Genomic DNA, 12,876 nt, shown 5'->3' on the forward strand with positions numbered 1-12,876 from the left:
AACTTTTCATTTCCTCTGATTATAAACATTACTTAATGAACAGATGTTTTAAACAACAAAATATGATTTTACTTTATTTTTATTACAAGTTCATTGACAGAATATTTACGCCGCGTGACGTCATTGAGGACATCTGCACATCCGCAGCCTTTTAAAACACCAAAAAAGCTAGTTTTCTGTCATTTAATTCTGCACACATGAAATAAAACAAACTATAAAGTAATTTAAAATGTAAATGCACACTTCTTTGGGCATGTTGTCACAACCTATGGAGTAAGACAGCATCTGTTTAATCTGTTAAAGTCAATGTAATAATGTTGTGATATTTGATGTTACCAACATTAACAAAAATTGTTCATTAAAAAAAAAATCTCAAAAAAAAAAAAAAAAAACAATAAAATGTAAACTTCACAAATTGAGCATTTGAATTTTATTTATAAATAGTTTCAGAAGAAATGTCTTAATATATTCAGAGAAAAAATAGACATCTATACACAATCATCCACCTAATGTTTTTCTGTTTGGAATGCTTGAGTATTACCACACAATTTTTTATTTTCCCAAGTAAACATTTACATGAATGCGTCACAAATTTATTTTAGAGACAATACAGTCCCTAAAAGCTGTTGAACAACCAAAAGTGGTATTTAAAGACATGTAAACAATTTATAGGTAAAACATCACTCATCATTTACAGTAAATGTCAGAGATTTTATCTTCTCCATATGAACCTGTACTGTAAGACATTATTAAAATCCCGATGAGCATTCAGAACTTAAAACATTCTACAATTTTAATATGCACAATCATTTGTCAGTAGTGATCCCTGCATTAATAATGTTTTAAGGTGCAATCATTTACAAATTCTTAGAGGTATCTAAAGACAAGAGCGCTGTCTAAATCAAGGCAAAAAAGCCACATGAGGAATTTTAGGCAGATCTTTAACATGTGAACCGGAGGCAACGGGCCTGCATTGCCCCCTCCATAATCAAAATGAAGGACATGTGCAACTGCACTGAATCCATTACATATCTGAGAATTAAGGCTTTTGTTGTAGTCCAGAAAAAAATGGACATCAAATTAGCATCTGGCAGTTCAGAACATGAACACGAGAACCTTTTGTTTAAACCTGCTACATTTGCTGTTACCTTCACTTTAGCAATATCAACTCTGAAGGATAAGCAAAAGACACTTTTCTCCTACAGCTTCAAGTTCAAGTTTGCAAATTCAAGAGGAAACTCGCAAGATTTAGTGTGCTAGTGCGAAGATCCCATTCAAGACAAAAACAGCTTTGACAATTTAAAAAAACATCCAACCACAACAAAAAAAGCCCAGAGAGAGATGAACAACATGGCTACGAGTCTGCCCTGGGGTGACTAGCCCTATGGCAACACTCCTCAGCGAGGACAGGTCTTATGGGAAGAATACCCTTGTGTTGTCAGGTCGCCAAACCCAATGCCATTTAAAGCTGAGAGGAGGACCTGTTGTAGACCTGAAAGTTCTGCTGAAGCACCATTAGAGAACTGCGTAGCTGTGAAGAAGGAAGCAGCAGAAATATAAATAAATAAAATTACATAATAGACCTCTTATCCAAAAGAGATGACAAATGTAAATGTAACCCCTTCATATAGCAATAGTTTTGACTAACATCGACATTTCTGGTCAAGAACTGCCAAATTAGACAGGAAAGAAGTCTCACTGATGAGTAACTGTGAACAACCACAGTTTGTGTCATTGAAGGATGGGTTAAAGGAACACTCCACCATTTTTTCATATTAAACTATGTTATTCCTTTCATTAAGACGAGTTGATACATACCTCTCTCGTCTCAGTGCGTGCACTCAATCGCTCTGGTGCACGACGACACTTTGATAGCACTCTGCTTAGCCCAGTTCATTCATTAGGGACCAAACAGAGATAAAGTTAGAAGCAACCAAACACCTCCACGTTTTCCCTATTTAAATACAGTTACACAAGTAGTTACAAAATAAAACGTGGTGCTTTTCTAAGCGGGTAAAAAGGGTAACTATAATGTATGGCGGAATAGCACTTGGGAGCACTTAGACTCGGCGCAGTAAAAAGTCACGCCTGAAAAATCCTCTCCACCTCTCACTTCTGTCATTAGAACCAACATGACTTTTTACTGCGCCACGTCAAAGTGCTCCCAAGTGCTATTCCGCCAAAACGTGGAGGTGTTTGGATGCTTCTAACTTCATCTCTGTTTGGTCCCTAATGAATGAACTGGGCTAAGCGAAGTGCTATCAAAGTGTCGCCGCGCGCCAGAGCGATATGCATCAACTCGTCTTAGTTAAGGGAATAACATAGTTTAATATGAAAAACGGTGGAGTGTTCCTTTAAATAAGAGACAGTATGGCACCCAAACATACTTGTTCAAGAAGGTTAATGGAGTCCTGCAGTACTTCTTTCAGTAATTGTGCTTCCTCTCGACTTCTGAGTGGCATACCCTGTCTGGGCCCTAGGTCAGGTGCCAAACTACATAAAAACAGTTAGTAAGTCAATGTTGTTCATAAAAAATTACCAAAAACAAAATACAATGTCTTTTGAAAGAGCCTTTACCTAGACATTACTCTCTCCTCCATTCTGTGCTTGGTGTTCAGATACATACGATGAGCGACATCTTCCATGGCCCAAAGTTTAAAGAACAGCCCCAAGTTCAGAACCACCAGAACGAAAAGTCTGAAAGGCAAAACAATGTCACATTAAGTATTTGTCTCATACATAATTCTAAATGACCATGGTTGAAATGAATAGTCTTCCTTCCATGTTTCACACCACAGATGTAAGCAGTGCATATTTATGTTAACAGGTTACAGAAATCTCAGATTCTCTATTTCTATCTCTATTTTTCTATTTCTGAACTAAGCAGATAACGTATAATATATAATTGTATAGTATATAATCTCTTGCAATTTATGCTAATGTAGTGATGGATTTTTTTTTTTTAGACAATATATCTGAGGTGCACAGTGAAAGTTCCTGGAATTTTGGGTTTCAAACAAACACTTTCTATTCATTAAATCTGACTGAATCTAGATCGTTTAAGCTGTTTATCAAGTTAAAGTTCTGTTCCATGTAGATTTTTTTACCATTTAGGTGTAAATGTGGTTCCCTTCAAGTTTTTAATAACTTTCAATAGGCAAATTCTAATAGCCATTTAAGGATTTGAGATTTTTATTAAAGAAGAACTGTAGTTACGTATAGTAGTAATGTTTTGTAGCTCTGTTACACAGCAGAAACAGTGTTAGTATCAGAGCTCTAAATCCCAAAGCATACCTTTCTTTACACGTACGCAAGTTGTATGCATAGCCTTTCAAAGTATACTCCATTTCACGTTCATGCGTACACAGGCGGTCGACAAAAAAAAGGCAAAAAATTATAAAAAACATTTCTTTAACTACCTTGTGAAATTATGGCCCTGTAGCACTGTTGCCACCATTTGGACAAAAGAATCATTGCGCATGTGTGTGCGTTTAGAAAAATCAGGCTGCGCATACTGTAATGATATGGTATTTTTGTCATGCATACTGTACACAAACCCTAGAATACCTGTAAAAACGGCTTAATCTTACACTGCTTATGTATGAGGTGTGAAACAGGCCTTAGAGTAAATGAAGCCTTACATTAAGCTCATCCCAATTACAATTGAAGTGATGTTCCATCTGTGTGGTGTGTTCTTTATGGCCATGGCACCTGTAATGTAAAATGCAATGCACACAGAATTGTTTTAAGTCTAAAACACAATATATTCATGTTTGCTTGAATATAAAAAAGCATAGACCACCAAATGAGCACATCTGATTAGTATGAGTATCTGTTTCTAGGGTTTATCAGTATTTTATGGCCAGTAGCAGAGATTTTGGGATCAGATATTTAAAAAAAAAAAGATAGATAGATATATTTATACCCATGGTGCCGCCTCTCTGCTGATCAGAGTCTGCGCTGTACTGCTGCCCCGGCTTCATGTGTTCCTGTAGGGTGCGACTGTAGGTTCTTCGCCTCCTGCGCAAACCACTCGTCTTCCCAGCATCTCCGCTTCCTTGAGTCAACTCTGCCTCCTCTTCAAGCAGCTCTGCCTCTGGGATGTGCATTGTGAGGTAAAGATCATTGTAATTGCATTAATATGAGAGCCTGGAGGTCACTGGATTGGTTAGGGATCTGGCTTTTGGCATCCCTGTAGTTTTGCAATTAAATGGAGAAAATGGCCTTGCAGGCAATGGATCCAACTAATGCATTTCACCAATAGGAAATGGACACATCCATGCTGCTAACAGTGCTCCCAAGACACTCAGAGCAAGTCACTAATGTTCATTACTCATTTGATTCCCTAATCCAACATCCCATGGCACAGAAGCGATTAGCCAGCTTTCTTTTCCCAGTCGATAAGAAAAATATTGTGCAGTCTGCTGTTCTGCTCACTTTAATGAAACAAGAAACACTTATATATAGATTTAATTAGTGACATTAGGACATGTAGAAAATGGCCACATCCTACAGACCATGAAGTTAAAGTCCCCCTGCTGCAGTCAATTATTTTATCCCTTAAAACTCATCTTTGATCATCAAAATGGCATATTAAAAAAAAAAAAAATCCTGTGAAAATGTATTTTTATGCTTTAAAACAGCTTGAATGTAACACCCTTGCTTCACTTAGTATACGCAGAACCATGAATATGCAAATTAAGCCCCGCCTCTACTCAATCACACCAGCTCGGACTGCCTGATCCCATTCGGTCAACTACAGTAAACGCCACACAATGGCAAGGGGGAATATTGGTTTAATTTAGCCATATACATTTCAACCAGGAACTTGATTCGGAAGAAGAATAGAAAGAGCTAAATATACAGGGTCGTCTACAAGTTGATGTAATAGAATGTTAATGTGTTGTATATATCGCCCTCTACAACGTCGGGTGTATTAGCCTTTGGCTTGACTACATTATCAAACAGCTGATAATGTGTTGCTAATGTTACACAAACCATGTTCCCGTTTGCCATCTCAGAGTCACACAGCTGCCTTCTAAAAATCAGCATTCTTAGAAACGCTTTGAACAACTTATAACATCAGTGTTTTTGTGCTCACTGATAGGAAAAGCCCCACCCGGGATTTGTTACATTCTTGTGACAGTAGGAAACGGGTTCAAACCACATTTTTGAGACTGTACACTGCAGTTTTAAGGAGAAAATACGTAGCCATGGGTTTGTCTTAAAGCATACTGAAAACACCACATGGACATATAAAGAACAATAAAAACTTGGTTTTCGATATATTTTTTCAAAGAGGTAAAATAGAGTGTTAGGGCTAGTTAAAAAAATCATCATACTAACCAAGATGTCTAAAGTAGTCTTCAATGCCACTCCAGGAGTTTTTGGTGATAAAGGATTTAACAAGACCCCAGGGCTGCTTTTTGTATTTGACATCAGTGTAAATCCTGAACAGAGAGAGATCACAAGTTCAATTATTTACTAAATGGCTCTCACATCAAGAGATTTCAGTGCCATAGTCAAAACGAAAGAGGTTAGACACACAGATATTAAGACCAGCTCACCTGAGTCTGCACTTGTGCTTGGAGTTACGGATGATACAGAAGCGATTCTGAGTGTAGAAGTAGTCATGATAAGGGACATCATGTGTGTAGACCTCCGCATCTATCATGTAGTACTGACCCTCTCGTGACTCTTTATATAGTGTCTAGAATGCACAGAAATCAGAAAATATTCCACTTACACACAGAGGCTGCATTCACACAGCAGCACAATACAGCTGTCAGTCCTGTTTGGATTGCTAAATATGGTTCTGTTCATACACGGTTTAGTAAGGCCAGAAATACAATATCTCTTTTAAATTTTGGATAAAGTGATCCTTAAATATTTATGACTTGCAAATAAATATTTTTCCAAATATAAAAATTAAATCTTTAAAGTCACCTGTATGTCTAAGTCTATATTGACTAGCACTATCTGTCACCGTGTTTACATTCATTATATGAATGTAGTCATTAGGCCAGTCACCATTATTGCATTTAAACCTTATTGTGATAATTCAATCTAATTGACTGCATCGACTTTAAAGTGCAATCAACTCAGTCACAATTAGATCAAATAATTGGAAGAAGGTGGTTTTGTAATTACGGTCATTTTCTTATAAATGTTAATTGTTGCATAATACAATCAAACCAAAAACTGTCTATTGCCTAATTAACTGTCTTACAGAGAACAGAACAGTAGTTATATACTTTGTCATTCTATGCGTCACAGAACAAGAGCTGAATATTCTTTGCAGTGGAAATTACACTGGCAAACTGCTCTATAGTTTTAAGTTGAAAAAAAACTGACAAAGCACACACAACTAACTTGGATGTGGCGGTTTGTCAGATTTACAGGAGTGACAGATGCTAATATCACAAAAATAAACAAAGCACCCGTAACCCCTCAGAACTTGACAACCACAGCCACAGCTCCTTCCTGCCATCCATGTCTAAATATAAATGTGGCATAACCAAATACTGCACTTTAACTGATAGTGCAACCAAAGAAATGCAGCCTTTCAATAAGGTTGTTAAATCGTTTTTAATATTTGTTTGACCACAAACCGGTCACTTTTGAGGCTCCTGTGTAGGAAGTAAATAGTGGTGCAGCTCACTAGGTTTTGTGACAGAGCCATACAGTGGCGAATCTAACCTGGTACTCTGTGGCAGTGGAGAACTTTCCGACAAGGGGGTTAGAAATAGTGATGGTGTAGTTCAAAGTCCTTTTCATACCGCCAGAGGCCTCTCTTTGCCAAGAGGTAGAGCTTACACCTGTCAGGCAATATGCTTCCGTTACTATAAACAGTATGCCAAAACAATATGTGCAAAATACATTGTTTGTTATCATTACAGGTGCACTATGCAGGATTTATAAACTCGTACAAATAAAAATAATACCTCTCAATCATTACTTATGGCCCCCTAGAAATGTGTGGTGCTTTTATCTATAGAGGCAATGCCCTGTGCCTGCATTTTCAGATTTTCTTCTTGAACTGCTACGTTTCTGGGCTGCAACCTTTGGCCAGTGGGTGTGTAGCCCTAACTAATAACATTGTGCAGAGCAAGTGAGGGCGGGACTGTATCGTCTGTGTCTGACGCTTGGGAAGTTCTGTTAAGTTGTCGTGTCTCAACACAAAAACAGTTTGCTAATGTTGCTACTGACTTATTGACTACTATCTGTAACTTGACAGATTACTAGGCATTGTAATTAGATTTTTGTGATGACATGTAATTAATGTTTATTAGCGAGCTAGACTGAAGATGGCTAAATTTGCTCGCAAACAACAGCCAGTCATCTAACTATTAGCATAACTGCTCTTTCATATAATACACAAAAAAATGCTATTTATGCATGATGATAAGCACAATAATTGAAAACAATATTTGCAAAATAGCTCATCACTCATTTTCCTGCTGGTAGTTTCTTGAGTCAGTTGGGCTGCATGTGCAACTGATATTAGGGGACAGGGCTTGCGCTTTTGAGGGGCCAAGTGTGAATGTTGTGTTTACCAACAGTAACTGAAAATCATGCAGAGTGCACCTTTAAAATAATACTAAAACCATTAAAAATTGTTTTGGTAACTGAAATAAAAAAATATATAAATATTAGTTTAAAAATAAACTTTCAAAACTTAGAAAAGCACATAACAAAACTACTAAAATGTAAACTAAATTTAAAACGAAGTACCTATGATCTTCCTGACATCCATAAACCTCCGCATGAAATTAGAATCGGAGAAAAGCAGGTCAAACATCTTCTCAGCGCTGATGTGAAAGACCCGGTTCACATACAGCCTTCCCTGAGACACAGTCTCACATTCTTCCACTACAAGAAATCAATACTAATGTAAACTAAAAATGCATCAACACAGCCATGGAATGAGAAACAGGCAACATACATACTCATCTCACCCTCCTCCATGCTGTCAGATCTGCTGTTATCAGAGAGCTGGTCTTCATTGGCATTTAGATCCAGAGAGAGAGAGGAGCGTTTAGACACTCGTTCAGACCCCGAGCGGTTTAATGACAGATTTGGACTGCGCTGATGGGACGGGGTACTGAGAGAGTCGTCCTATTGAGGGTTTAACACAAATATCAACAACTATACATGTGCTCTACTTTAAAGACTTTACTATAAAATCTACTTTTCTTTCTTTAAAATAAAATAAAATGCTGACTACATAGCTTTATATTCAACAATTTAACAAGTTGACCATTTGGTAGGGTTGGGTAATATATTTAATATTGACAATATATTCACAAAGACTTTTCTGGCAATATAAAATTAAACAACATCAAGAATATAAATTATTTTATTGTCTTTTATTATGATATATTTTAAGAATTTAAGTTTCTTAAAGTCTGTTTAATTACAAAAATTTACACTCAAAAGCATGAACATGTTACGAGTTGGTAAGTTCAATTAATTTCAATGAAATCAATGCAAAACGTCTGTTTACCTCAATTGGTTCAAAACTCAGATTCATTGATTCTTTTTTTGGTGTGTGTGCGCGCGTGTGTGTGTGTAATATATATATATATATACATATATATATATATATATATATATATATATATATATATATATATATAACCCCAGCCATATGGGTCATTAGACAAAGCATTTTAGGAAGAATCCATCTGCCAAGGGAACTATATTTATCGACGTACCCCTCCATTTGCTGAGAGCATGCTTTGCAGTCCAACTGAAGACTGTGTGTCGTCTCCCTGTGTTGTGGTGGCCTCATAAGAATTCATCTCCCCTTGGGGAAGACGAAGCGATGTGGGCCTTTCTGGCCTCCCGGTGTAATCTTCTCCACGCATATTCAGACTGCAACAGAGAGATGAGACCTGAAACCCAAGTAACTGATCTCTCATTTGTCTAAACAGCTGTTGACATGTGTAGATGTGAATGGGTGTGTGTAGTTAACCTGGGCAGGGTAGGTGTGACAGTATCTACTGATCTTTGAGAGCTTTCCATTTCATCATGACTGAGTCCTAAATCGTTGCCATAATGCTGCCTTATCATCTGCAACAGCTCCAACTTGGTCAGTTTCTGCAAGAGAGGAAAGTTACATTGAGCAACATACACTTACTTATTTCCGTCCCTCCTATGTGCACTTTTTGTCTTATAAAAACTGAAACTATTTACTTAAGCATTTCTATTCAAGTTCCTGTGGTGATAATCTAAACCAGCACATAACAGCCCTAACCTGCTCCACACCTCAATGACCAAAGATCAAATCTGTTGGAAGGGCAAATGACAAGCAACAGTAACGTGAAAGATAGAGATTTATGAAGAACATTTCATGATAATGTATGGTTTCGCAGTAGCAACTATAAGTTTGCAGAAAACTACGGTTACCATAGAAATAAGGCGTAGAGACGTTTCAGCGACACATGTAAATACGTTAGACAGACCGTATCAGCGAACATAAGCAAGAGTTTGTTCGACAAAAAGCAACCGGAAAACTTCAACAAAAGCCATATGAAAAAGATGCATATAAAAAATTCTTCAATTCTCACCCGCGTCGTGTGAAAAAAAGTTTCTAAACAATGTTTCAAGGCCGTATGGCACGGACACAATCACACAACAAACCGAAGAGAAAACATTTTATGGATGTATAAACCTCCAAAAAGCCCCCACCTATTTAGAATAACATCAAATTTTCAAAGAAGCAGCTAAAACTAGAATATGTTCTTTAATCATACGCTAAATGATACGGTCAGTAAAGGCTCCCCATAGGGTCACCTACCTGCTGAACGCCAGTAACCTGTGCGCTTCCAGCGAACGACTAATGCTGAAATCAGGAAGCCACGAAAGGCCACCACTGCGCCGCCTAGTGGTGAGCTATTCATTTACTTTACCGGTAGGACTATATCTGGTTTTAGTCGTTTATCTCCATACTAATTTTCCTCCTATCATTTCAGCACTGTAATTCCGCGTGTATGAGAGGCAGCATTTTCTCTGTGTAATGTTTTCAGACGAAGAAAATCATGCCTCAATGGAGGTCAAAGAACTATATGTTCATGCCCTACTGGTTTAGGTTGTTTACACTGAAGCACATCCCTGAGCGTAGGTCTATAGGGTATTATTCTGTCTGTTTTCCTCGCATGGTATTAATATGCCACATTATTAATCACCCTAGGTTACCTAACACAAATAAATAGTTTGTGTTGGCTATGAAGACTCACTGAACACTAAAATTGATAATGGAAGGGTTTTTAAAACTATTTTATATTTGTTTCAGATCATATTTGAGAATAGGCAAAAATTGTTTTGTAGAGTAAAAACATACAGTAATTTACAACCAAGATGATATGCATATTTTAAGGAATTATTAGCTAACTTATCGGTCACAACAACACATTTTTGAACAGTACTGAAAAAGAAAGAAATTACCTTCTCCATTAGAATATTCTGCCAAAGCCGAAATATACTCTGGTAACTTTTCTCCCTTGATGGGAATGAGCTGAAGAACAGCTGTGGAAAATTCCAAAATAAATCTTTCCGTCTTCATAAACACAACAAAATTAAGAATTAAAAACATTGATCGTTGACCTTCACCTTTTCTGAATTAGTACTGATCTGGATAGCATTTGGTATCCATTTCGCTGTCTTCTCTCTTGACATTGAGGTGACATCCTTCATATTTACCATGATCTAAGTCAAAATCAGGTTTATTGTCATTTTTTGCAGAGCAATGGAATCTATAAAAGAAATTCCTAATAAAGCATATCAGATATGCTCACTATAGGTAATGGCATGATAATAATTCATAGATTGACAAAGTTTTATTGCACAACTCACTTTTGTACCACGAAAAACATGACTGTAGAAACAAAAACAATTCTCTGTAAGGTAGATGCGGCCTTGTAACAAGATGTCCTTCTGGAGAGCACAGGTGTAGTCTAGGAAAAAGATGGATCATTCAAACCACATCTAATATGGTTACACAAATATTGTATAAAACAAACATTTTGAGTTGACTGCATTTAAAAAAAAAAAAAAAAGTGTTTGTTTATTTTCTCTCTGTCTCCCTCTATCAGTCTTACCTGCAATTAGTTTCTCAGACTCAGGCACCTCTCTGAATAATTTCCGAAACTCGTCACTCCTCTGTTTATAACTACTGTAAAGCAATGCTTCAGGTGACTGAGGTGCAGCTATGCCCTGCCCACTGACTTCTGGAACCTGTGAGGTAAAATCACAGCAAGTAAATAAATAAAAATTAAAAATAATAATAATATTGTAATATTATATTAATAATATTTGTGAATCTGTGTAATACATACTGTAAAATCAGCAATAGCTTACTAATATCTCACAACATTTAGCAATCAATGCCAGTTGCGTAATCTCATCCTGATACAGTGTCTGTAATCTTTTGCAGGACAAAGTACAGCAAACTGTACAAGATAATTCTGCTTAAGATCATATCTATAAATTGAAGTTAATACAGTGTTGCCATGGGACTTCTACCAATGTAATCTGTATAAGTAAAAGCAGCATGTTAAATCTCACCTCTTTCTCTTCTGTCCATCTGACTTCCCCAGACTGACTGTTGTCCTGTGTGAGCTCATTGCCCATCTCTTGCTTTGGTATTTCGGTCATGCCTTTCGCCTGGTGAAGTAAACTTGAAGGTAATGATGTTTTACCAAACCACTTTTTGAATAATAATGGTCCGATTGATCTACCAGCTTTTAGTAAAACCAATAAGCACACAAAAGTATTTTATTTGAATCTGCATTACAAATGATCTAATTATTTAAAGCTTCATTCTGAAAAACAAAACAGACTATTGTGTGAAAAAAGTTTCCTTTTTTAGACATTGTTCACTGTAAATAAATAAATATAAAGTTGCTGCCTTCAATTTTTAAGTACAACCAACTTGAATTACATTAAACTGACTGAAAACGAGTTGAATCTTGTATAACTTATTTTAAAAAAAAGTTGAAAATTGCTTAACCTGTTTTGAAGAGTTAAAGCAATATAAAAACATGTTTTCATAGATCATATAACTGTTTACAGTGTTCAGTCTTAAAAATAAAGGTTCCAAAAGGAGGGTTTTGCCACAAGGAAGATCCATTTTAAGTTCCGCAACGAAGCTTTAAGTGAACAGTTCTTAAAAGAACCATTTTTCTTAGGACATTTTAATAATGTGAATCCTTTTTCTACTATAAATAACCTTTTTCAGGGGTTCCATATGGATGTTAAATGTTCTTGGAACCATTGATGCCAATAAAGAACCTTTATTTTTAAAAGTGTTGACAGAAACATTACAGAACTTTGAATGTATAAATAAAAGACTTCAGAAACTTGTTCTCATAGACAAAATACATACCTGAGAAGGTCGTGTTCAGTATTAGTCCTGGTTACATCCAGGTGTAAGAGCGTTACCATAAGCTTCAACCGTCGCCGATATTCCAAATGCTTGCTCGTAAACTTTCGACAGCAGTGTGTCGTCTGCGTGCTGCGGTCTTGTTGTCTGTCTCGTTGTTGAGAGTGAGACCGTCCTTACTCACACCTGGCAACCTGTACAGTCAGATTCCACCAGCTTATGAAGCAACATTCGACGCTGAGAACAAGCACACTTTTGTATTTACATATTTTACGTATGACAAAGGAGACTCCTTTTTTTGTGAAGTCAAATTCTAAGAAAGTTTAAATTAAGCATAACGCTTAAACTGGGACTCTGTAAAAAAGGAGTTGACAAAACATTATATTTAAAATTATATTTTATTTCTTTACAGATTAATAAAAGTTTAAATGTAGCCTATCATTTTGTATTAGTCTTTATTACTTTAGGATATTTGCAGTGTCTGTTCAGTT

At 36.5% G+C, this 12,876-nt stretch overlaps 1 protein-coding gene across 2 annotated transcripts; it reads right to left on the reverse strand.

The window, feature by feature from the left end:
• Positions 1–63: 63 nt before the first annotated feature.
• Positions 64–12,551, reverse strand: gramd1c (GRAM domain containing 1c). Of its 2 annotated transcripts, none has more exons than XM_084102676.1 (18): positions 12,389–12,551; positions 11,569–11,667; positions 11,103–11,238; positions 10,858–10,958; positions 10,615–10,710; positions 10,450–10,530; positions 8,978–9,102; positions 8,718–8,877; positions 7,950–8,118; positions 7,735–7,872; positions 6,700–6,818; positions 5,568–5,710; positions 5,347–5,450; positions 3,926–4,096; positions 3,642–3,711; positions 2,578–2,697; positions 2,388–2,493; positions 64–1,531 (listed from the first exon to the last, which is right to left on the reverse strand). In XM_084102676.1, exons 2-18 carry the CDS (start codon positions 11,656–11,658, stop codon positions 1,463–1,465), a joined length of 1,998 nt encoding a protein of 665 aa, XP_083958802.1. In that variant the 5' UTR covers positions 11,659–11,667; positions 12,389–12,551; the 3' UTR covers positions 64–1,462. The 2 variants fall into 2 exon arrangements, with proteins under 2 accessions (XP_083958802.1, XP_083958803.1); XM_084102677.1 differs by having other exon boundaries at positions 7,959–8,118; positions 12,389–12,534.
• Positions 12,552–12,876: the final 325 nt, after the last annotated feature.

The sequence above is a fragment of the Abramis brama genome (assembly GCF_963993115.1).
Source record: "Abramis brama genome assembly, chromosome: 24".
Lineage (NCBI taxonomy): Eukaryota > Metazoa > Chordata > Actinopteri > Cypriniformes > Leuciscidae > Abramis > Abramis brama.